The sequence below is a fragment of the Dermochelys coriacea genome, chromosome 17, assembly GCF_009764565.3.
Source record: "Dermochelys coriacea isolate rDerCor1 chromosome 17, rDerCor1.pri.v4, whole genome shotgun sequence".
NCBI lineage: Eukaryota > Metazoa > Chordata > Testudines > Dermochelyidae > Dermochelys > Dermochelys coriacea.
In genome coordinates, this window is record NC_050084.1 from 22,812,925 (window position 1) to 22,837,528 (window position 24,604).

General features: G+C 47.3%; 1 protein-coding gene across 7 annotated transcripts in view; it reads left to right on the forward strand.

Annotated features, from left to right (window-relative positions):
- The window catches only part of CWF19L1 (CWF19 like cell cycle control factor 1), a 58,642-nt gene extending 51,526 nt beyond the window's left edge, over positions 1-7,116 (forward strand). For 4 of the 7 annotated variants that reach the window (XR_006276214.1, XR_006276211.1, XR_006276212.1 and 1 more), the window contains 2 exons: positions 4,180-5,544; positions 6,809-6,859. Coding sequence is in view for 3 of the 7 variants with exons in the window: in XM_038375628.2 (XP_038231556.1) it covers positions 5,447-5,544; positions 6,809-6,950 (240 nt within the window). In the remaining 4 variants the exon portion in view is untranslated. Of the gene's footprint in view, positions 1-4,179; positions 5,545-6,808 lie in introns of all 7 variants that reach the window. The other 3 variants (XM_038375628.2, XM_043499386.1, XM_043499387.1) reach the window with 1 other exon arrangement.
- The last annotated feature ends 17,488 nt before the right edge of the window (positions 7,117-24,604 follow it).

Genomic DNA, 24,604 nt, shown 5'->3' on the forward strand with positions numbered 1-24,604 from the left:
TTCTGGTTTGGCATTTCATCCAGCAGTAGCCTTACATGACCAGATTAAGCAGTCAGGAGTTGTGATACACTGCAGGCCTGATTTACCTCTTGAGGTGAAAATATTGTGAGTTGCATGTGGTCTGCATCTCTAACATTAAGCCCTGTATGAATAATTGCTGTAGGCTGACTGTCTGGGGTAGCCTTTAATTAAACATTGCTAATACGACCACCTGTTCCTTTTATTTGAATAAAACCCCTGAGGTTCCCATAGGTCGGTGCAGTTTTTGCTGCAGTTTTCTGCATGATTGAATTTATATCAAAAAAACAAACCCTTTACGTTTTGTAGAGTAGTCCTCTCTGTGTTATAGTGGCTGTAAATAAAGCTCAGAAGCCATAAATGTCTGAGGTGAGGGGATACAAGAAATAAATCTCAATCTGGCATGCTAGTCATGTGTGCATGGCTGGCCAAATTCACTGCTGGCAAGAGCAGGTGCGGCTCAATTTGCTTCAGTGGAAAAGTGCCAGTTTATGCCAAGTGGTTGACTCTTGGTGCACTTTCCTGGGCAGAGTTTAGAAAGCACTTGCCCTTCTTGCTGAATCAGTGAGTAATAACCAGGAGCAGTCTAGCTTTCTGTGTCCTTTGGGCCCATTACTCCTTGGAAACCACATTTGCAGCCAAAGTAGCAACAAGCCAAAAATTAGGTCCCAACTTTTTATTTTAACTCTGACACACTGAGGTTCATCTCAAGCAAAGCTGAGGCTTTCCTCAGGTTGGCTCAGAGAAAGCTTCTCTTAGGAAATGGGAACAAAACTACTTAACTTTGTAAAGCCGCTAGATGCCATGAATAAAACCAGATCACTTTCCACAAGGAGTATTACGAGCTCTTCTGTATAGCTCTTCATGCTCCAGAAGAGTTGACTGGCTAGCTTATGGTCAATAAATAACACAGAAGTGTTTGTATTACTATGTAAGGCAATGCAAAGGTTTAATAATACCCTCTCTCTCTATGTTCAAAAGTATAAGGCCTTGATTTTCAGCATGCTGGGCTGTGGAAATTAATTATTATTTTAGTTTGGTTTCAACATATAAACATAAAGATGCTTTATGCTGGTCTGTAGGAGCCTTGACAAATTAAAACTACACTCGTTATCGGTGATCTCTCGAAGTCAAGGTTGATCTTTCACAGGTTTTATTTTTCATGGTTCCTTTGGTGACTGAGGAATCTGATCCTTGAGCACAGGCTCATTGGCAGACATTGCAGGTGGTGGTGTAAGACAGGGTTGGTCCGCAATTGCTGCGTGACAGTTGTAAACTGAGACAAAAGCAACATTAGCCAAACCAGCTGCCTTGCTGTGCACAAAACCAGCATTAATAGACATCAGCACAGTTTTGCTGTGCACAAAGCCAGCCTTAGTAGACATCAGCATGAGGTGAATGTCTACTAATTTGGGTCCTGCAGAACCCCAAACACAACATGTGCTTTAAAAATCTCATCATTCTCCAAATGCTTTTCACCGTGCACTAACGGTGAGCTTATTGGGGGGGTTTCAGAGCAGAGGGAATGAATTTCTAAGTTGAGGCCTCCTGTTCTACCATCAGTATCCTCTCTGGTAAACCAAAGAGGCCGCACTTTGAGTACTTCCATTGATCTTGTGTCAGTATCTCGTAAGGGGAGAGGCATCACAAGCAGGCAAGCCCCAAGTCATGCCCAAGACAGAGAGGGGACGTGATAACAGTTTTCAAGTACATAAAAGGTTGTTACAAGGAGGAGGGAGAAAAATTGTTGTTCCTAACCTCTGAGGATTGTACAAAAAGCAATGGGCTTAAATTGCAGCAAGGGAGGTTTAGGTTGGACATTAGGAAAAAGTTCCTGTCACAGTGGTTAAGCACTGGAATAAATTGCCTAGGGAGGTTGTGGCATCTCCATCATTGAAGATTTTAAAGAAAAGATTAGACAAACACCTGTCACCTGGGAATCATCAAGAAAGGGATAGATAAGACAGAAAATATCATATTGCCTCTGTATAAATCCATGGTATGCCCACACCTTGAATACTGCATGCAGATGTGGTCGCCCCATCTCAAAAAAGATATATTGGGATTGGAAAAGGTTCAGAAAAGGGCAACAGAAATGATTAGGGGTATAGAATGGCTTCTGTCTGAGGAGACATTAATAAGACTACGACTTTTCAGCGGGGAAAAGAGGAGACTAAGGGGGGATATGATAGAGGTCTATAAAATCATGAGTGGTATAGAGAAGGTAAATAAGGAAGTGTTATTTACTCCTCATAATACAAGAACAAGGGGCCACCAAATGAAATCAATAGGTAGCAGGTTTAAAACAAACACAAGAAAGTATTTTTTCATGCAATGCACTGTCAACCTCTGGAACTCCTTGCCAGAGGGTGTTGTGAAGACCAGTACTATAACGGGGTTCAAAAGGGAGCTAGATAGATTCATTGCCAGAAACTGGGATTGGGTGACAGGGCATGGATCATTTGATGATAACCTCTGTTCATTCCCTTTGGGCACCTGCCTTTGGCCACTGTCAGAAGACAGGATATTGGACTTGATGGACCTTTGGTCTGACCCGGTATGGCTGTTCTTATGTTCTTATGGGCTAGATCAGGAATGGGCAAACTATGGCCCATGGGCTGGATCCGGCCCATCAGGGCTTTGGATCCAGACTGTGGGATTGCCTCCCATGGTGCCGCAGGCCCCACGCCGCTCTCAGATGCAGCCAGAACCACGTCCCTGGGGCCCCATGGGGGTGGGGTGGAGGGGGTCAGAGGGCTCCTTGCATTGCCCTTGCCTCCAGGCACCACCCCCCCGCAGCTCCCATTTGCTGGGAACGGGGAACTGTGGCCAAAGGGAGCTTCGGGGGAGGTACCTGGAGGTGTGGCAAGGGCAGCGTAACAGAGCCCTGTATTCCCCCTCCCCTATGGGCTGCGCAGGGACGTGGTTCCGGCTGCTTCCCGCAGTGCCATGGCATGGGGCCAGGGCAGGCAGGCAGGGAGCTGTCCTGGCCCCAGTACGTGCCACTGCCACCCTGGAGCTGCTTTAGATAAGCAGTGCTGGGCCGGAGCCCGAACCCCTCCTGCCCTAAGCCCCCTGCCTGACCCCAGCCCCCTGCCCTGAGCTCCCTCCTATAGTCTGCACCCCTCCTACACCCCTGCCCTGAGCCCCCTCCTGCACTCTGCACCCCTCCTGGACCCCAACCCCATTCCCTGAGCCCACTCATACACTCCGCACCGCTCCTCTGCCCCAGTCCCTTGCCCTGAGCCTGTTCCTACACACCACACTCCCTCCCACATCCCGCACTCCCTCCCACACCCCAACCCCCTGCTCTGGCCCTGCATACAGTTTCCCCACCCAGATGTGGCCCTTGGCCCAAAAAGTTTGTCCACCCCTGGGCTAGATAATATAGTCCTGCCATGAGTGCAGGGGACTGGACTAGATGACCTCTTGAGGTCTCTTCCAGGCCTATGATTCTATGAATCTTGAAATGATGAAGGCCTGCATGACAGAAGCCACGCAACTTGGGGCTTGACATACATGTATAGTACGCTAGCTGCCTGTCTCACTGTGTGTCTGCAGAAAGTGGGGGTGTGCATGCAAAGTATTCGTGTGACTGTACTGCAAAACAGGCCCAATGAGTTGGTAACACATTTCAGATGTACACTGTTTTCCCTTCAGTGTTCTATAAATTCTTCATCTTCATCCTCATCATCAAATGCACATAGTGTACTAAGAACAATTGCTCCAGCCAGAGTGACGATGGATGATGGCATCGTACCAGACATCATAGAGTGACGTTCCCAGATCTGGCTCAATCTTGCAAATCTGTGAATCTCTAGGCAGCCCCACAGGCAATGCCAGGTTGGGTCAAGTGTGGCACCCTTTGCACGACAGTCTGAGAGCACAGTGAGCTGGGTGTTTTTGCCCTTCCTAGTGACATGGCTTTAGAGCACGCACTTCCCTTTTTGAATGTAGTGAGCAGTTGGAGGAAGGCCAAATCACTGCAAGATTATGCCATTTCACACACACAGTTTTATGCTCAGGATTTGGCGATGATGGTGCATGTGGAATGCCTCTAGTTGCTCCAAGGCTGCTTGTAGGAGGGTCCAGGTTTCTGACCCATATAGTAGTGTAGAGCGTACACAGATCTGATAGATCCTGAACTTTGTCTTCGCACAGAGACGTTTTTGCGTCCATAGGAGAGACATGGACTTCATGCAGGAGGCAGCGAGACCTATTCTTCAGAAGATGACCGGTTTGCTGCAACCATTTGAACTCATCAGTGCTCTCCAGAGTGCTCATCCTCACCTGCATCAGGGTTCTGGTGACCCAACTTCAAGATTCTGGACCTTGGTCTTCTTCCAGGAGACATTCAATCCCATAGTGCGGGTGCATTGTGGAAACTTTGAAGGGCAGGGCTAAAAATCTTTGGCTTCTCCACAGTGTCATAGGCATACTCTTTATCAGCGAACACCTCTTGACCAACCTTGATTCTGACATGTGGAGCCACAAAGTCCTTGTTCCTAGTTGATAGCTTGACGGGGTAGTGCTGTGGTGAGAATACAAACCTTGCTCTAAACCTGAGATTGTACAGAAATGTTGAAAGCTATGAATGTAGGCCAAAATTGGCCTAAGCAAACTTCATTTTATTTTGTGTTACTGCCTTAGCTGTTGCTAGTCAGGTGTGTGGTCTTCTAAGGAAAAAGAACACATGCTACTACTATAGTATATGTATTCCATGAATCTGGACGCACACAAACTAGACTTGTGTTACAGATCAACAGACAGATGTTTAAAGTTAAACCAAATATCACTGATTTTCAATCAAAAACTTCAGTTAAGTCTCTTTTTGCATGTGCTGATGGCTGACAGAGATTGTTGCTCCCAGTGTGTTTTGTAGGACTTCTAATTTCCAGCCTAGTCACTAATTTCCCGTATTGTGGCACGAGGTAACAAAAGCTAAGAAAAAAGCAGCTATGCTTCTGCCCTTGAACATTTTTTCTACAATAACAAGTTGAGTTAACCTAGAACTTCATTTGCTGGCTTTTGTTGATCTATTTCACAATGTTAGCCACACCGAAATGTAACGTCTGTATCAGTGTTATCTTGAGTGCACAGTGTATCCCAGCAGTAGAAGACACTTGACCCCATGCTGGCAAAGTTAGGCTGGTTCTCTCCTCCTCCCCCCCGCCCCCGCTGGCTGGCAGTTGCAACAAAATCACTTATGTTACAAGCTGTTTCTAGGTTTTCAGTTCTTTTATGGGGATTTTATATCTGAACATTTTATACCATATGTATTTAAAAATCAGCTGCTCTGATCACTTTCTGCAAATGATTAATAGTCACATTATTGTGCTTTTCAGACTTGGCTCAGGGAATCCAGGTTTTCCCACTGTGTGAAATGCTGATTAACGTTTCAGCATCACCTTTATTTCCCCTCTTCTAGATTGCACAGCGGGGGACACCTTATTTTTATGTTGAACTGGATACGGGAGAGAAGCTCTTTCACCGTATTAAGAAAAAATTTCCCTTGCAGTTTGGAAGGTTTGTTTTTCCTCCTATTTAATTTTATCATGTTTAGTAGAATAAAATATACACTCGATACATCCCATCAAAGATGCTGCCCTGTAGCAGTTCAGAGGGGAGCTGAGGGTACTTAGGCTAATGACCTAGAAAGGTGAGAAATTACTACCATCGTAAAATGAAATAACCCTAAACTCCTTAAGAACTTATTTCATCTGTAGAGCTCAGTCACTTACAAAAGAGGAATAAGTATTTAAAGATGGGGAAAGTGAGAGACAGAGACATGAAGTCATTTGTGTAAGGCCATGCAGCAGCGTGGTGGCAGAACAAAGAATAGAATGTGCTTTAACCAGATGGCCCACCATCCTTTCTCTTCTCTATCTGAGGAATGGAGTCTGGAGTTTCATACTTGTTTGTAAAGATTCCATGTGTCTCCAGTTAGTTATGTGCTCCTAGTTCCATAGCTAGTGTGTCCAAATTCCTACCCACTTTCAGATCATAAAATCCTAGTACTTCAAATGAAGAGGTTAATGTAGTGATGCAAAATCATGTATGTATGACATCCCTTATAAAGTCATTCTCTGTGGTTTACATTTCATTTTCCATAGTAAAATGCCTTTTTAAAACATGAAAGATGGGTGGTGCATCTGAATAGCAGCTTACTGAAGTTTTTGGCTAGGAATTCTGTCTGTCTGTTTATAAGTAGGCTTGGTAAAATTTGATTTTTATTTTTTATAGTAATGACAGACATCAATGTTTATTTTTAAATGTTTGTAATTTTTTATCTATTTAAATTTTTAGTTTCAGGAAATTATGGGGTGAGAGTTCAGACAGTTGTTTAATGCCAGTAGATATAAATTCAAAATGTACTTTAAAACTATTAAAACACAAATTGTCAATATCACATGTCAAAATATACAAAGTAAATATCCTGAAATAAAACTCAAGCAGCATTTTTCTTTTTTTTCTTATCTGTAATTTTTGATAACTGGTGGAAATATTTTTTCATAGCTTTGTGTGTAATTTGTGAAATTGACATTTACCAATAAAAATCAAATCCAAAGCTATGTATGAGTGTGACTTAGTAGATCTACTCCTTTTGAATTCAGCGGGAGATTCCCTGCTGTATTCAGCATGAACGGAGCTTGTGCTTTGATATAACATAGCCTCTGTGACAGCAGAGTTTATATGCCAAATCTGTAACCTCATTATGTCAAGTAATCTATTTGCAATTGAAATATTCCAGGCATTGACTCAGGGGTGCTGTGTTTTGACTTTCTGGCAGGGAAGTGTTGGCAAGCGAAGCTGTTCTAAATGTGCCAGGGCGGGCGGACTGGCAACAGTGTGCGGCCAGCCGGGAAGAGGCAGAGGCCGCTGCCAAGGCCTTCAGGGAAGACTTCCAGCCTTTTGAATTTTCTGAGCTGTAGTAATGCTGCGGACCCTGCAGACTCACGAACCCTTCTTCCTGCCTCCTCAGCACAGCTGCCCTTGCCCTGGGCTGGGCACGCAGCCGAACTCAATCCATGCTGGGGCAAGGGGCCGGGCAGGGCGCATGCACCTTTACCCCTGCAATAAACTTTCTACTTTTCTGTGTCACTGACTTAGTGCTTTGCAAGGGAGAGCCTGGTGTGAGGGAGGTAGGGCCCAGTGGGGGGCAAGGACTGGTCTGAATGGGGCCAGCTCCGCCTGGAAGCAGTAAGCATGGCTGGAGCGGAGTTGTTGGTTCCAGCAGACATTACACCCCTGCGGTTTGCAGGGAGGGAGGGGAAAAGCAAGTTATGTTCCCAACCAGCCTTGCCCTGAGCCTTGTGGGAAGAGATGTGAATGAGTTCATGGGCCTTGTGGGGGTTGCTGAAGGTCCCAGCATGGGGTGGAGCGACCCCAGGGGGTACAGTGCTGCAGGGACAGTCCAGGGGCAGCTAAGACTCTTGCCGATGCGGGAGCAGCTGGGAGCTAGCAGCTTTGGCAACGTCTGTCTGTACAAGCACAAGGTATAGGATAGCTCAGGCCATCTATAATTACCCAGGGCTAAGCTCCACTGCCAACTGACCCTCTGAGTAACACCCCAAACCCATGGCAAAGCTCCGCTCCCAACTGATCTCTGAGCCGTCTTCCCCACTTCTGGGTAACCGCCCTGCCATTCGAGCCCCTGGGTAACTCCCCAACTGTGAATACCCCCCCCACCCGAGAATCACCCTCCCCTAGTGTTCCACCATCCCCCATGCCTGGGTAACTTCACCAAACCCCGCTGACCCCCTGGATAACCCCCCTGCTGATAATTCCCTCCCTTGGGTAACCCCCTACCCCACCAAGTCCCCTGCCTGGGTAACTTCGCCAAACCCCACCGACCCCTGGGTGCCTACTGCTGATTCCCTCCCTGGGCTCCCACTAAACCCTGACAACTCCACTCCACTGCTAATACACCCAGACCACTGATAGCAGCCCCCAGTAACCCTGACCCCCAGTGCAAACAGCTCCAGAACCCCCAATAACCCCCCCCAGACCCTGACTGCTAACAGCATAGCAAACTCCCCTGCCCCCCGACGCAGTTGTCTTGATAACCCCCTACTCCTGCTAACAGCTCCCCATTGACCTAATTCTGGCCCTACACATACCTCCTTGGTAAGTTCCCATTATGGCCCCCCCCACAGCATTCCCTATCTCCCTGATTGCTGTGACCCCTGACTACTCAGACCACCTCTGAACCCCTAATAAGTGCCCCCAGCCCAAAGAGGCCCCTGATAAATCATAGTGATCTCCAGCATCATGCCCCTCTGCTAAACCCATCCCACTCCTTCCCCCAGCCCTCCAGGGAGTAAGACTTAGGTGGGCATGGGGGTAGTGTAAGGAGCTGTAGCGTGTGCTGAATGAGCAGACACTTGGCCAGTTCTAAGGCGGATTTATTATTTGTGTTGTAGGATTTAGATGATAAGATAGCTTTTAAATCTTATGTGGAACTAAACATGAACAACAAAGATTAGTAATGCCATGAAATCCAGAGCATGAAGAAGTAAATATGAGCCACTGTGTTGTTTCCCATTGCTTTTGAGAGGTGTTGTCCACCAGTCAGTTGGGAAGCATTTATTTTTCAGAGCTGTAACTAGGCAATGGACATCTCTTCTGGCCTTAACTGTACCTTATGAGGTGACAGCAAGCCTCTTTATCCCATTGGAAATAAAGCTGTATTTTAAAAAAATCTAATTTACATAGAATCACAGACCCAGAGGGTTAGGAGGGACCAGGTGGGTCATCTAGTCTAACACCCTGCCAAGGTGCAGGATTTGTTGTGTCTAAACCACCCAAGACAGATGGCTATCCAGCCTCTTTTTGAAAACTCCCATGAAGGAGATTCCCTAGGCAGTTTGTTCCATTGTCCTATTGTTCTTACAGTTAGGAAGTTTTTTCTCAGCTTTAATCTAAATCTTCTATGCTGTAGTTTGAACCCATTGCCTCCTTGTCCTCTGTGGCAAGAGAGAACAAATTTTTCTCCATCTTTCTTATGGAAATCTTTCAAGTATCTGAAGACCGCTATCATGACCCCCTTAATCTCCTCTTTTCCAAACTAAACATACCCAGTTCCTTCAATCCTTGCTTATATCCCTTTGGTCATTTTTGTCTCTGGATCCTTTCCAGTTTCCCTACATCCTTTTGGTGACCAAATTCAACACAGTACTCCAGCTGAGGCCTAATCAGTGCTGAGTGGAGCAGTACTATCACCTCCCGTGACTTACACGCTCTGCCTCTGTTAATGCAACCTGAAGTTGCATTTGCTTTTTTTGCAACTGCATTGCATTGTTTACTCATGGTGAGGTTGTGTTCCGCCACAACTCCCAGATCCTTTTCAGCAGTGCAGCTGCCAAGCCAGTTACCCACATTCTGTATTTGTGCATTTGTTTTTTTCTTCCTTAAGTGTAGCACCTTATATTTGTCTTTGTTGAATTTCATTTGTTGTCTATAGCCCAGTTCTCAAATTTATCAAGATTCCTTTGAATTTTAATTCTATCCTCCAAAGTGTTGGCAATGCCCTCTCTCCCTCAGCTTTGGTGTCATCTGCAAATTTGATCAGTATGCTTTTTGTTTCTACATCCAGGTCATTTATAAAATGTTAGATAATATTGGACCCAGAACAGATCCCCACTTGAGACCTCCTCCTAATCTGATGTCATTCCATTAGCAATTACTGTCTGTTTGCAGTTGTTTAACCAATTATGTGTCCACTTAATGGTAGTTCTACCATGCCTGCATTTCTCCAGCTTCCTTATGAGAAGGTCCTGTGGGACTGTGTCAAAAGTCTTGCTAAAGTCCAGCTATTTTATGTCGTCCACATGCCACCCATCCACCAAACCAGTTACCTTGTCAAAGAAAGAAATCAAGCTAGTTTGGCATGATTTGTTCTTGGTAAATCCATGCTGCCTGCAAGTGATCACCCTTCATCTTCTACTTATTCTCAAATTGAATGTTTCATACATTGCTCTGGTAGCTTTCCAGATACTAAGGTCAGGCTGACTGGTCTATAGTTCTTCGGCTCCTCCTTTTCCCCCTTTTTAAAGATGGGCACTTCATTAGCCCTTCTCCAGTCTTCTGGGACCTCTTCTGTCATCCAAGAGTTTGCCAGTGGCTCCCAGATTTCTTCAGCTAATTCCTCCATCTTTTAAAGTGTGTTCACCCACATACTCAGTATCTGTTGCTTCTTAGGAGTGCCTGCATTTCAGCAACACTAGCAGTGCCTTTGCCAAGGGCATATATCGGACAGTGAATTTGTAAGCATCTACTTTAATACAAGGCCTGACTTCAGTTCACGGCCTCTGGTTCAAGCCTCGGGTCTTGCACCAGGGCCAGTGTGCCAGACTTTCTCTCTTTCAACTGTAACGGTAAAGTAAGGGTACAATTCTGTCACGGAGGTCACAGATTCTGTGACTTCCTGGGACTCCGTGGCTTCTTCCGCATTGGCAGGGTTGGAGCAGTGGTCAGTCCTAGGGCCACCAAAACAACGGCCCCAGAACTGAAGCAGTTGGGCGGGGGAAGGGTTGGATCAGTCCTCCTGAGGCTGGAGCAGCTGGCCAACAGTCAGCCTCAGAGTTGCTGGAGCAGCAGTGCCTGGACCTGCTGGAGCAGTTGGCTGGTGGTCAGCCTCGGGGCTGCTGGAACAATGGCCGCTACTGGTGGTCAGCACCTGACAGCGTTCCCACTGTTAGCCCCCTCTCCCACAGGGTACTTTTAGTACAAGTCAGGGACAGGTTCTGGGCTTCCGTGAATTTTTGTTTATTGCCCATGACCTGTCCCTGCCTTTTACTAAAAATACCCGTGACAGAGTCTTAACTGTAATTATGATTAATTTATAAACTCTTTTTTTCATGCTCTTTCAGTTTCATGGAAAAACCACCCTCTGCAGTGAGGTGTATCTTGTTAGCTCTTGGCCCAGGGGTCAGCCTTGCATGTGACAGAATTTTGTGAAACTCCAGATTGCTGTTTTGTGGTCAAATAACTTAAATGATGCAGCTTATCAAAGAGAAGGGTGAGAGGTGAGATGATCAATGTGTTTAGGCACTGATAAATGGAAGAGAGATCAAAGAGCAGGGGTCTTTTCATCCTTATGAGAACGATCCAAGGGCTGGAAGCTGAAGTTGGACAAATTCAGTCTTGATATAACAGTTTCTTAGCATTGGAACATCTTACTGAGGAGGTTGGGACTCACCATGGCTTGGAGTCTTTAAAATCTTGTCATACTGATTGCCAGATTTGGGGTCAGGCAGGAATTTTCCCCAAGGCCAGATCTCCTTTCTCTGTGGTATATGGCGCAGTTCACCTGTAGGGATCACCTGGGCATGTTTCAGCAAAGCAATTCCTTGCCATTGCAGGGATCTTGGGCATCGGTTGCATCTTGGTCTCTCCTGTCCTCTGCCTGTGGCACACAACATTTCAGTCTCCTGCGACTGAAATGGTTTAGTTTGAGCCATGTTATTGGACTCAATATAGCAGTAACTTGGTGAAATTTAATGGCCTATGATATACAGGAGCTCAGATTGGAATAGATGAAATAATGGTCCATTCTGGCCTTAAACCTATGGAAGTATGAAAGTGGGTTCTTTTAAACTTCATAAAGGCCATGTACTGACTTCTTAATAGAGACGAATGTGTTTGATTTGGGAAGAAATTTGGTTTAAACCTGCATCTTCTGAAACTGTTTTTTGCAACTTCTGTAAAATACCTCACACAGAGTTCGTGCACTCCAGTCTCTGAAATTCAGATTGTTCCATTGAAAAAATCTTAATGCAATGCTAAAGCATTACATGCCAGTAAAGTGTACATGCCAAATTTAAAAATGTTGATTTAAATGTGAGTTAGCGTTTAACCATTCATTGGCTCCCATGCATATACATTACAACACTGATGAAAAATAAGTTATTCAGTTAAAGTTACGCAATATATGTAAACTTTAACATACAAGTACTATGTAATATATTCACTTACACTATTTTTCCATTATTGGTCTGTCTTTGGCGGTTCTCATTTCATATCACAAGCTCCATTCTTCACAAACTTTTCTTACATAGGAACAAAATATTACTTAAATGGTGTGTGAACTCTTCCCTGAGAATTCTGAGAATACTGAGAAAGCAGGACGACCAGCGAGTTATCTTAAGTGCCTATACACAAATGCCAGAAGCCTGGGAAACAAGCGGGGAGAACTGGAAGTCCTGGCACAGTCAAGGGATTATGATATCATTAGAATAACAGAGACTTGGTGGGATAACTCACATGACTGGAGTACTGTCATGGATGGATATAAACTGTTCAGGAAGGACAGGCAGAGCAGAAAAGGTGGGGAAGTTGCATTTTATGTAAATAGAGCAGTATGACTGCTCAGAGCTCCAGTATGAAACTGCAGAAAAACCTGAGAGTCTCTGGATTAAGTTTAGAAGTGTGAGCAACAAGGGTGATGTCGTGGTGGGAGTCTGCTGTAGACCACCGGACCAGGGGGATGAGGTGGAGGAGGTTTTCTTCCGGCAACTAACAGAAGTTACAGGATCACAGGCCCTGGTTCTCAGGGGAAACTTCAATCACCCTGATATCTGCTGGGAGAATAATACAGCGGTGCACAGACAATCCAGAAAGTTTTTGGAAAATGTAGGGGACAGTTTCCTGGTGCAAGTGCTGGAGGAACCAACTGGGGACAGAGCTCTTCTTGACCTGCTGCTCACAAACCGAGAAGAATTAGTAGGGGAAGCAAAAGTGGATGGGAACCTGGGAGGCAGTGACCATGAGATGGTTGAGTTCAGGATCCTGACACAAGGAAGAAAGGAGAGCAGCAGAATACGGACCCTGAACTTCAAAAAGCAGACTTTGACTTCCTCAGGGAACTGATGGGCAGGATCCCCTCGGAAAATAACATGAGAGGGAAAGGAGTCCAGGAGAGCTGGCTGTATTTTAAAGAATCCTTATTGAGGTTACAGGGACAAACCATCCCGATGTGTAGAAAGAATAGCAAATATGGCAGGCGACCAGCTTGGCTTAACAGTGAAATCCTTGCTGATCTTAAACACAAAAAAGAAGCTTACAAAAAGTGAACAAATGACCAGGGAGGAGTATAAAGTTATTGCTCAGGCATGCAGCAGTGAAATCAGGAAGGCCAAATCGTACTTGGATTTGCAGTTAGCAAGAGATGTTAAGAGTAACAAGAAGGGTTTCTTCAGGTATGTTAGCAAAAAGAAGGTGGTCAGGGAAAGTATGGGCCCCTTACTGAATGAGGGAGGCAACTTAGTACAGAGGATGTGGAAAAAGTTAATGTACTCAGTGCTTTTTTTGCCTCTGTCTTCACGACCAAGGTCAGCTCCCAGACTACTGCACTGGGCAGCACAGCATGGGGAGGAGGTGACCTGCCCTCTGTGGAGAAAGAAGTGGTTCAGGACTATTTAGAAAAGCTGGACGAGTATAAGTCCATGGGGCCGGAAGCGCTGCATCCGAGAGTGCTAAAGGAGTTGGCAGATGTGATTGCAGAGCCATTGCCCCTTATCTTTGAAAACTGACGGTGATCAGGTTAGGTCCCGGAAGATGGGAAAAAGGCTAATGTAGTGCCCATCTTTAAAAAAGGGAAGGAGGAGGATCTGGGGACCTAAAGACCAGTCAGCCTCACCTCAGTCCCTGGAAAAATCATGGAGCAGGTCCTCAAGGAATCAATTCTGAAGCACTTAGAGGAGAGAAAAATGATCAGGAACAGTCAACATAGATTCACCAAGGGCAAGTCATGCCTGACTAATCTAATTGCCTTCTATGATGAGATAACTGGCTCTGTGGATGAGGGGAAGCAATGGATATGTTATTCCTTGACTTTAGCAAAGCTTTTGATATGGTCTGCCACAGTATTCTTGCCAACAAATTAAAGAAGTATGGGCTAGATGAATGGACTATAAGGTTGGATAGAAAGCTGGCTAGATCATCAGGCTCAACGGGTAGTGATCAATGGCTCTATGCCTCGTTGGCATCCGGTATCAAGCAGAGTGTCCCAAGCGTCCATCCTCGGGCCGGTTTTCATAGATTCATAGATACTAAGGTCAGAAGGGACCATTCTGATCATCTAGTCCGACCTCCTGCACAGCGCAGGCCACAGAATCTCACCCACCCACTCCTACGAAAAACCTCACCTATGTCTGAGCTATTGAAGTCCTTAAATCATGGTTTAAAGACTTCAAGGAGCAGAGAAGCCTCCCTCAAGTGACCCGTGCCCCATGCTACAGAGGAAGGCGAAAAACCTCCAGGGCCTCTCCAATCTGCCCTGGAGGAAAATTCCTTCCCGACCCCAAATATGGCGATCAGCTAAACCCTGAGCATATGGGCAAGATTCACCAGCCAGATACTACAGAAAATTCTTTCCTGGGTAACTCAGATCCCATCCATCTAATATCCCATTTCAGGGGATTAGTCCTATTTACCCTGAATATTTAAAGATCAATTACTTACCAAAATCCCATTATCTCATCATACCATCTCCTCCATAAACTTATCGAGTATAATCTTAAAACCAGATAGATCTTTTGCCCCCACTGCTTCCCTTTGAAGGCTATTCCAAACTTCACTCCTCTGATGGTTAGAAACCTTCGTCTAATTTCAAGTCTAAACTTCCTGGTGGCCAGTTTATACCCATTTGTTCTTGTGTCCACATTGGTGCTGAGCTGAAATAATTCCTCTCCCTCTCCTGTATTTATCCCTCTGATATATTTATAGAGGGCAATCATATCTCCCCTCAACCTTCTTTTGTTCAATATCTTCATTAATGATCTGGAGGATGGCATGGATTGCACCCTCAGCAAGTTTTCAGGTGACACTAAACTGGGAGGAGTGGTAGATATGCTGGAGGGTAGGGATAGGATACAGAGGGCCCTAGACAAATTAGAGGATTGGGCCAAAAGAAATCTGATGAGCTTCAACAAGGACAAGTGCAGAGTCCTGCACTTAGGATGGAAGAATCCCATGCACCGCTACAGACTAGGGACCGAATGGCTAGGCAGCAGTTCTGCAGAAAAGGACCTAGGGCTTACAGTGGACGAGAAGCTGGATATGAGTCAACAGTTTGCCCTTGTTGCCAAGAAGGCTAATGGCATTTTGGGCTGTATAAGTAGGGGCATTGCAGATCGAGGAACGTTATCATTCCCCTCTATTCAACATTGGTGAGGCCTCATCTGGAGTACTGTGTCCAGTTTTTGGCCCCACACTACAAGAAGGATGTGGAAAAATTGGAGAACGACCAGTGGAGGGCAACAAAAATGATGAGGGGACTGGAACACATGACTTATGAGGAGAGGTTGAGGGAACTGGGATTGTTTAGTCTGCGGAAGAGAACAATGAGGGGGGATTTGATAGCTGCTTTCAACTACCTGAAAGGGGGTTCGAAAGAGGATGGATCTAGACTGTTCTCAGTGGTAGCAGATGACAGAACAAGGAGTAATGGTCTCAAGTTGCAGTGGGGGAGGTTTAGATTGGATGTTAGATAAAACTTTTTCACTAGGAGGGTGGTGAAGCACTGGAATGCGTTACCTAGTGAGGTGGTGGAATCTCCTTCCGTAGAGGTTTTCAAGGTCAGGCCTGACAAAGCCCTGGCTGGGATGATTTAGTTGGGGATTGGTCCTGCTTTGAGCAGGGGATTGGACTAGATCATCTCCTGAGGTCCCTTCCACCCCTGATATTCGATGATAATTGTTTAAATTAATACAAGCAATGTTAGATCCCTAGATTAGAGGTGCTACTGTTGCTGCTGAAATTGCTTTTGCACAATACCTGATAGAATTATGGTGTGCCCATAGTTGCTCCATAGTTAAGCTGACAGCGAAGATTCTGTTTGTGCATTTTGGAGCCCTTCTAAATTCACCAAAAATTCAGATCAGCTTGAAAGCTGAGACAAAAGTAGATCGTGGGAAAATTCTGAAATCAAACTGCTTCTAAAAGTCTTCTCGCACACTCTTGCTCACAGGTAAGGAAAATCCAGTGGGGAGGATAAAGGTGAACCTTATCTATAGCTGAGCTCCCTGGCTGAGGTGTAATGCAGGGCACAAGAAGGTCTGTAATTTGAAACTTGGAAAGTTGTTAGACCTTCCTGGAAGGATAGAGTACTTGCCATCTGCTATGGTAAGTGGCTTGCAGTGTACAGATGCCTTAGATTAGCTCTTAGCCGCACTCCTGACAATTCAGCACCAGGGAGGGCACAGGTCAGAACTGGAGCTGCAGTTGGGACATCAGTGCAACTCAAGGTTCAGCTATGTACACCGTGCTACCAGTCTTGAGAGCATCTGCAGAAGTTCGGCAGAGGCTGTTACCCAGGGTTCTTTCAACCCGAAGTCTTGGTAACTTTTACTCGGTGTGAGGTAGTGTCAGGAAATAAACCAGGGGAGACACAGCCGTCCGACCGATAGATGGCTGGCACAAACAGGACAACACAAGAGTGCATTCACTTAAAGCTAAACTTTACTTAGTCTTAAGCACTTACACACAACAGTTTAGTAAAACACTCCCAACCCTCGATAAATTACCAAAGCTGAATGCGGCTCTCGAGTGGCACAGCGGCAGCCTGTCTGCCAGTGCGGATCACAAGATGTATCCAGAGGGAGAGACCAGTCCCACTACCTCAAACTTTCTCCCTTTATTTATACATAGTAATACAATGACATGTCCCTCAAAGAAAACTTGTTAAGCCAGCAGTTTCAACTGTCAAGCAAGAAGTTTCCTTCTGATTATTGATTAACCAGGTGTGTTTTTTCCCCAGAGTTTACAGCCTTGAGACCCTGTTAGACACATTCCTAAGAGCAAATTCTGCTCTTCTAAAATGCATGTATCAGCAACTTCAACAAAATTCTTATCAGGAGGATGCAGGGCCAAACTGCCCTTCCTGTGGCACCCAAAACACCCTCCCCTCCTTCCTTGGTTAAGCTAAGCCTGCTGCATAGCCACTTTACGGCCTGCTGACTTGGCTGCTTTTAGCAATACGCAATAGTGGTTTCAGGCACTTTACTGGTTTGCCAGAATCTCCCCCTAGACAGCGGTGCAAGTGGTCAGCTATTGTCAAAGTGCCTTGGGCACTGCTGTGGGGCAAGTGCACCCCATCCCCTCTTGGGGTGGGTTGGGGTAATTACTTCCCCGCGGTCACGTATTTACAGCCACCCCTTGTCTTGTGGTAGTATGGCCTACTGGTAAAAGTCAATATGGCCTCTCGCTCTCTCAAGGTTGTGTGGCCTGATGGCCAGAATTAGGTGACAGCCCCTTCCCACAGGGATGTGGGACCTAATGATCCGAGTCAGTATGGCTTCCTGGTTTGGCTGGGTTGTATAGCCTAGAAGTCAGTGTGGCCGCCTGCCTCAGCAAGGCGGTATGGCCTAGCGACAAGCATCCATAGGGCTGCACTCTCAGGGCTGCATGACCCAATGGCCATAGTCAGTCTAACGGCCCACTCCTGTGGGGCTGTATGGCCTAGTGGCCAGAGTCTGTAGAGCCACCTTCTGTCAGGGCTGTGTGGTCCAATGGTCAGAGTCAGTATAACTACCCCTTCCATAGGCTGCATGGCCCAATGGCCAGAATTAATATAACTGCCCCTTCCGTAGAGCTGCTTGGCCTAGTGGCCTGCCAGGGGAGTGGGCCGCCACCCTGGGGTGGGTACCAGCCAAGTAGGGGGACCCAGGCACCACTGGAGCTCAGCTCAGAGTCCCATCAGTGGCAAGTATTCCCACCACTGGGTCAGCCGGGAATCTGCCTGAAACACACTGAGCCACTCAGCACAATAACTAGTCCCCCTGAGCTACTTCCAACTCTGTTTCTGATGCAGCGGTTCCAGCATCTCCTGGCTCCTCGGTCAGTACAGTTCCCAACAGCTCTGTCACTCCTTGGGCGTCCTCCGGAGTCTCAGCATCCCCAGCTTCTGCCGTGTGGGACTTCCACAGTTCCCAGGCTGAAGCTCTCAGCATATGTCCTCCCTCTGGTGGTCAGCCCTGAATGAGTGCAGCTGCTTCCTTTTATACCTAATCTCCAGCCGGAGCAGGGCCATGGGGGCATGGCCTCCTTGGCCCAGAGAGTAGAGTTAACCCCCACAGTACCAATGTGGGGCAAATGCGCCCCGTCACATGCACCCCTTTAAGAGGGTGGCTGGTGGTGGTCCTTCTTTTCCTTCCTCACCTCCCACCCAAGAGGAAAAGTTTGCGTTTGCCTGTGCCCTTCCTGGTTGATGGGCGACACTGAAGTCATAGGGCTGGAGTGATAGGTTCCACCTCATAATTTGAGCATTGGTATCTTTCATGCTGTTGAGCCATCGGAGAGGTGTACGATCTGTGACTAACTGAAAAGCGTTCCCCAGCAGGTAGCATCTTAGTGCATTGACTGCCCACTTTACCACCAGTGCCTCCTTCTCTATGATTGACTACATCTGTTCCTAGAGAAACAACTTTTGGCTCAAAAGAGAACTGAATATTCTTCTCCCTCAGTCTCCTGGGACAATACTGCTCCCAGCCCCACTTCAGATGCATCTGGCTGAAGTACAAAGGGCTTAGCAAAGTAGGGGTGAAATAGGACTGGTGCCCTAGTTAGTCAGTCTTTGGGTCTTGGAATGCTCTATCACATCTGCAAACCAGTAGATCTTTGGGGGTTGGGAGCTCTTAGTTAGGTCTGACAAGGGGGACGTGAGTGTTGCGAAATCTGGCACAAAGAGGCGGTAGTACCCTGCCACGCCTAAGAATTGGCATACCTGTCTCTTCGTCGTGTGCATCAGGCAGCCCAGCAGAACTTGTACATTGTCCACAAGTGGACGTAGGGTTCCTCAACCCATGGTGTATCCCAGGCACGTTACTTCTTGTCATCCGAGATGACATTTGGCCTGTTTACCATGAGTCCGGCTTTCCCCAGGCTTGTAGCATGGCCTTGGGGTATCATAAGGGTTCCTCGCACTATGACTGTACACCACTATATCGTCCATGTAGGCTGCTGCATATTGGCGGTGGGGTTGCCATAGCTGATCCATGAGTTGTTGGAATGTGGCAGCAGCCCCAGGTAGACCAAAAGGCATGGTAACAAAGTGGTATAATCCAAATTGAGTAGGAAAAGCTGTCTTCTCATGGGAAGCCGGGATCAAAGGGATCTGCCAATACCCCTTTGTCAGGTCCGGGGTTGAGATGAAATTGGCATTACTCAGCCGCTCAAGTAACTCGTCTACCCATGGCATGGCATAAGCATCTAATCGAGGAATCACATTCACTTTTCAAAAGTCTGTGCAGAATCGTATGGTCCCATCTGGCTTCAGAACCAGCACAATCGGATTTATCCACTTGCGCTGCGATTCTTCTACTCCTCCCAGTCCAGCATAGCCTGTGGCTCTTTTCGGACCGCATCCCACGTCTTCAGCAGAGGCCAGTGGTTGTCATGGACCTTTTGGCCTGGGAGGGTGGTGACATACTAGTCTAGTTTGTCTGGAGTGGGTCAATAACATGGTGGGGAAGGCCTGAACTAGTTGCTGCAACTAGTACTGGGGTTCCCGGAAGAGATGGAACCAAGTGAAATTGAGAAGAGCCTAGATTCATCAGAAACACTGGGGAGAGTGAAGGTCCACACCTGCATTTACAGCTGCAAAGTGAAGGGCATGGTAGCACTACATACTCGCTCCAAGGAAGCAAATATTGATAAGGTGCCCAAAGAGGTGCAAGTTGGAGGTACTCCCTGAACAATTCTGGGGCCAGAGTGGTCCCCTACTTAGGGTTGTGAACCCTCCTGGATTGGCTGGGAGTCTCCTGGAATTGGGCTCAATCTCTCAGAGGCTACTGACACCAATCCAGGAGATTTTAGGCCGCTAAAAGTCTGGTGGTGCAGCGGGGCTAAGGCAGGCAGGATCTCTGCACACTGCCCCCGCCCCAAGCGCCAACTCTGCAGCTCCCATTGGCTGGGAATAGGGACCTGGGAGTCAATGGGAGCTGAGGGGATGGTGCTGCAGGCAAGGGCAGTGTGCAGAGACACCTGGCCACCCATGAGCCTAGGAGTCGCTGCCAGACATGCTGTCACTTCCGGGAGCTGCCTGAGGTAAGCGCCACCTGGCCAGACCCTGCAACCCAACCCCCGCTCCCCCACGCCAACCCCCTGTCCCAGCTCCCACACCCAAACTCCCTCCCAAAGCCAGCACCCCAAGCCCCCTCCTGCACCTCAACGCCCTGCCCCAGGCCCTGAGCCCCCTCCCGCACCCTCCTGGATTCCGCACTCTGAACCCCTTGGTCCCACTTCCCCAGCCCAGCCCACAACCCATCCCACACCCCAACCCCCTGCCCCAGCCCTGTGAAAATGAGTGAGGGTGGGGGAGAGTGAGTAAAAGAGGCAGGAGGGCTGGAGTGAGCCAGGGTGGGGCCTTGGAAAAGAGGGGGCTGGGGAAGGACCAGGGTGGGGCAAGGGTGTTTGGGTTTGTGCAATTAGACGGTTGGAAACCCTACCCCCTACTAGTCTGCAAGTGTCACTTGAGATGGATTCATTAGCGCAGAAACTGCAAGTTCTGATGGTGAATCAGAAGTGGACATGAAGGAAGTTAATTTTAGCATTAGAAGGGGCTCCACCACCTGCAGCACCCAGCCTGGAGGAGGGGGCCAAAGAGCTGGAGAATGCTCTCAAAAATGCGTATGAAAGTGCACCATACAAATGGTTGCAGTCTTTCTTGAGGGTGTCACTCATACCCTCCGGGAAGGATGATTATGAGACCTAGAGGAATTTTGCGGTGCGCCTTGTCCAAGAGTGGGACTGCTCTGATGCTAAGAACCAGAAAGCTGCTCGAGAATCTGAGGGGACTGCCATATGAATGGCCTGAGCCCTGAAAGACTCCCAACCAGCTGCTATTTAGCCGTTCTTGAGAGTGTCTACAGTGCTACTGATAGAGGTGAAAATGTGTATTATCGTTTCTGCCATACCTATCAGGAGCCTCACAAATGGTTGTCAGATTTTATCAGGAGACTAGAGGATTTGCTACAGCAGGTAGTGATAAATGAAGAAATCCCCACCAAGCCCATTGATTCTGCTACGTTGAACCAGATCCTTTGGGGGCACCCAAGAAGATGGGTTGATGTAGTAGCAACTGCAGCTAAGGGAGTGGGCCCAAAGCCACCCCCCCATTTCGTGATCTCATTCAAGAGATACATGACAAGGAGGAGCAGTTTTTGCAGTAGACCCAGTGGTGCAGTCGAAGAAGGCAGGAAGCTACACCACCACAGTGCTCAGAGAGACGGAAGAGGCCCGTCAGTGGCATCAGCGCTGAGAGATTTGGCCCAAGAAGTGGCCATGATGAAGGCTTAGCGACAGACTGTGCCATCTGCAAGAGGGGAGAGTAGCAGGAGGGGTGATAGCCTGTGAGAAGGTTTCTGGTACAACTGTGGGAGAGATGGAAACTATGCCTTGGACTGCCAAAACAAGACAAACGATGCAAGGGTATCTTGGAGCTTGCAGCAATCCATTAGGGAGCTTCAGGGAACCATCAAGGGTGCTTGGGGAAGGAGCAACCCAAGACCCTAAAATTCAAAGGCTCCCCAACAAGAACCACAAACAGGGGTCACCTGGTAGGTCCCTAGGCTATAGTATCCATTTGTACAGAAGGATGATTGTGTGAGGCATTGCTGGACAGCAGATCGCAGGTCACCATACTTTATAAATCTTACTCCGAAGAACACCTGCACCATTTACCCTTGCGTTCCCTGTCCAGCCTGACAATATGGGAAACTGGCTGACTCCTGCCCTTATTGGGGATATATTCTGTTGAAAGTCCAGTTTCCAAAGGACGTTGCAGGGGTAACCCAGAAACTAAAAATGTTGGCGCTGGGCTCCCCAAATGCAAACCTGTTCCAGAGATTGGCACAAAAGTGATGTGAGATGACAGAGAACAACTTTCTGTAGGAGCTGCCAATGCATGCTTTCTGTAAAGCCTCTACCAGCGAGTGATGGGCCCCCATCCCAAGAGGAGACCAAGGCTAGACCTTTTGGGAGGGATAGTTTCCAGTTTGGGAAGCCCCTCATTCCTGCCCAGTGGAAGGACCACATGTGTGAGAAGTTAGTCAAGAGGAAGACTGTTTTCTCTACACACAAGGGAGATGTTGGGTGTGCTCACAATGTGGAGCACCATATCCAAATGCAGGATGGTCAGCCTTTTTGAAAGAGGTCAAGATGTTTAGTCCCTGCTGATATTGAAGATGTGAGACAGCACCTACAGCAACTGGCTCAAGCCCCTACGCATCGCCGATCCTTGTAGTACGAAAGAAAAGTGGCAATGTGCAAATGTGCATCGACTATCACACTCTGAACCTGCGGACGATCCCCAACCAATACACAATGCCCTGGGTGAATGATGACTTGGATAGCCTGAATGGCAGCTGCTGGTTCTCTGTCCTTGATCTCTGCAGTGAATACTATCAAGTACCCATGGCACCAAAGGACCCGGAGAAGACAGTGTTCATCTGCCCCTTGGGGTTTTACCAATTTAAATCGCATGCCCCAAGGAGTGTCTGGGGCTCCAGCCACATTTCAGCGACCCCTGGAGTGGTTGATAGGGGACATTCACCTGTTAAAGTGTCTGGTGTACCTGGATGATATTGTGGTGTTTGAGCACACTTTAAAAAACCATGAGATTCAGTTATGCAAATTCCTGGATCATTTACAAGAGGCTGGCCTCAAGTTATCCTTGGACAAGTGCATCTTCTGCCAGACATCCACACGGTATGTGGAACACATAGTGTCTGCAGGTGGTATAACTACAGACCCAGAGAGGCCCACAAGTCTCAAGGAATTACAGTCATATCTGGGATTCTACAGCTATTAATGCAGGTTCATAAAGAATTTTTCACACATCATGCATGCACTCACAGAGTTCATCAAGGGATACCGCACCCCAAAAATAAGAAAAAGAAGCCATCCCGGCATCAGTACTTTATTGTGGGTTCACCTTTAGGAAAGCGGTGGACTGCTGAGTGTGAAGAAACTTTCCTTAAAGTTATTCAACATCTCATTCAAGCACCTGTTTTGGTGTACGCCGATCCCACCGAGCCATATGAACTTCATGTCGATGCACGCTACACTGGGTTAGGAGCTGTTCTTTATCAAGAGTGTGAGGGCAAACTCCAACCAGTAGCTTTTGCAAGTCAAGGCCTCATGCAACCTAAGAGAAACTACCCTGCCTATCAAGTTGAGTTTCTGGTATTAAAGGGGGCTGTGACAGAGGTTCCATGACTACCTCGATGGAGCCAAGTTCACTGTAAAGACTAATAATAACCTTTTGATGTACCGCAAGAGGACAGCAAAATTATCCGTAGCAGGATATTTTTCCTGAGATGGAACGTGCTGATTGTTCCAGAATGAGGAAATGCTGTTGGGAGGGGGAGCACAGAGAGCGGGGAGAGCAATAGGGGTGTATGTCTGGAGCTCCAGACAGAAGGGCTACAGAGACCAGGCCCTCACAGAGTGAAGCAGCCAAGAACCTGCCCGAAGCCTGGCAGGCACAGAGTGGCTGACCGGGGACACCCCTCGCCAGGACGAGCACTGTCGCAAGGAGGAATCAACTGAGAAGGACAAACCAGAGCTGGACCCAGTGTCACAGCTGCCAGAGCTGCATGGGGCTGTGAGTAATGGGGCTTGTGACTTTGCATTGAGAATGAGGAGGAGGCTGTTAGCTAGTTATGTGGGGAGTGGTCGCTCTCCGTGGCTTTGCAGAGAGCGTCAGAAGAGGGCACATGGGGAGTTTGTTGGGGAAAGTTTACTGATGCTGAAGATGGCCAGTGGCACGCAAGACTCACCACTGGACTGGAACTTTGCCCAGGATTCCTGAAGGCTGTGTGCAGACACATTGCTCGGTGTCTGCCCTTTCAGACTATGTTACCAGTGGGGCCTGTGGGGCCTTGTGTTGAAAGCAGCCCTGTTTTACCACTCCCCCTTTATTTCCCCCTGTTGTTTTTCTCCTTTCACCCCGTCTAAATAAATATTTCCCTTTCCTATATTCATTATACTCTTCCGGTGTGTTTACTCTGAGGGGGCGTGTTGGAACAGGTGCCACTGGCGTGAAAGGCACTTTCCCTGCCACATTCCTGAATGCGCCTGCTCTTGGCCAGACATGCCTGCAGAGCGGATTCCATCTTGGCCACATGTGCACTAAAGTTACAAATGAAATGAAAAGAATGAAGCCTGAGGTAAAATAGGGCAATATCAGAGTGACAAATTTACAGCTAGGGCTCTGGTGGAACAGGACAGTTATGCTGCCCAACAAGAAATGCAGGAGCTTAGTTTTTATGCGGTGGGTGGGGTTTGGAGATTTATGAATCCAGGAGATTTCTGAGCTGTGACACTGGAAGCTAGAGCAGGATATTGGTAATTTCCACCAACCAGTGAAAATGAGGGAACTTCACAGCATGGTAAGAATGTGCATTTGTAATTACTACCAGGGAATGGCATGGAAGAGGAGCAGTTAATAAGGTGCAATATTACAGCAGGACGGAATTAATTCTGGAAATCTTAGAATCGTAGGACTAGAAGGGAATGGAGTAGAAGGAGAAAGGTGGGGTGGGAAAGTTTCAACAAAATAAAGACATCTCTAACAGATGATGAA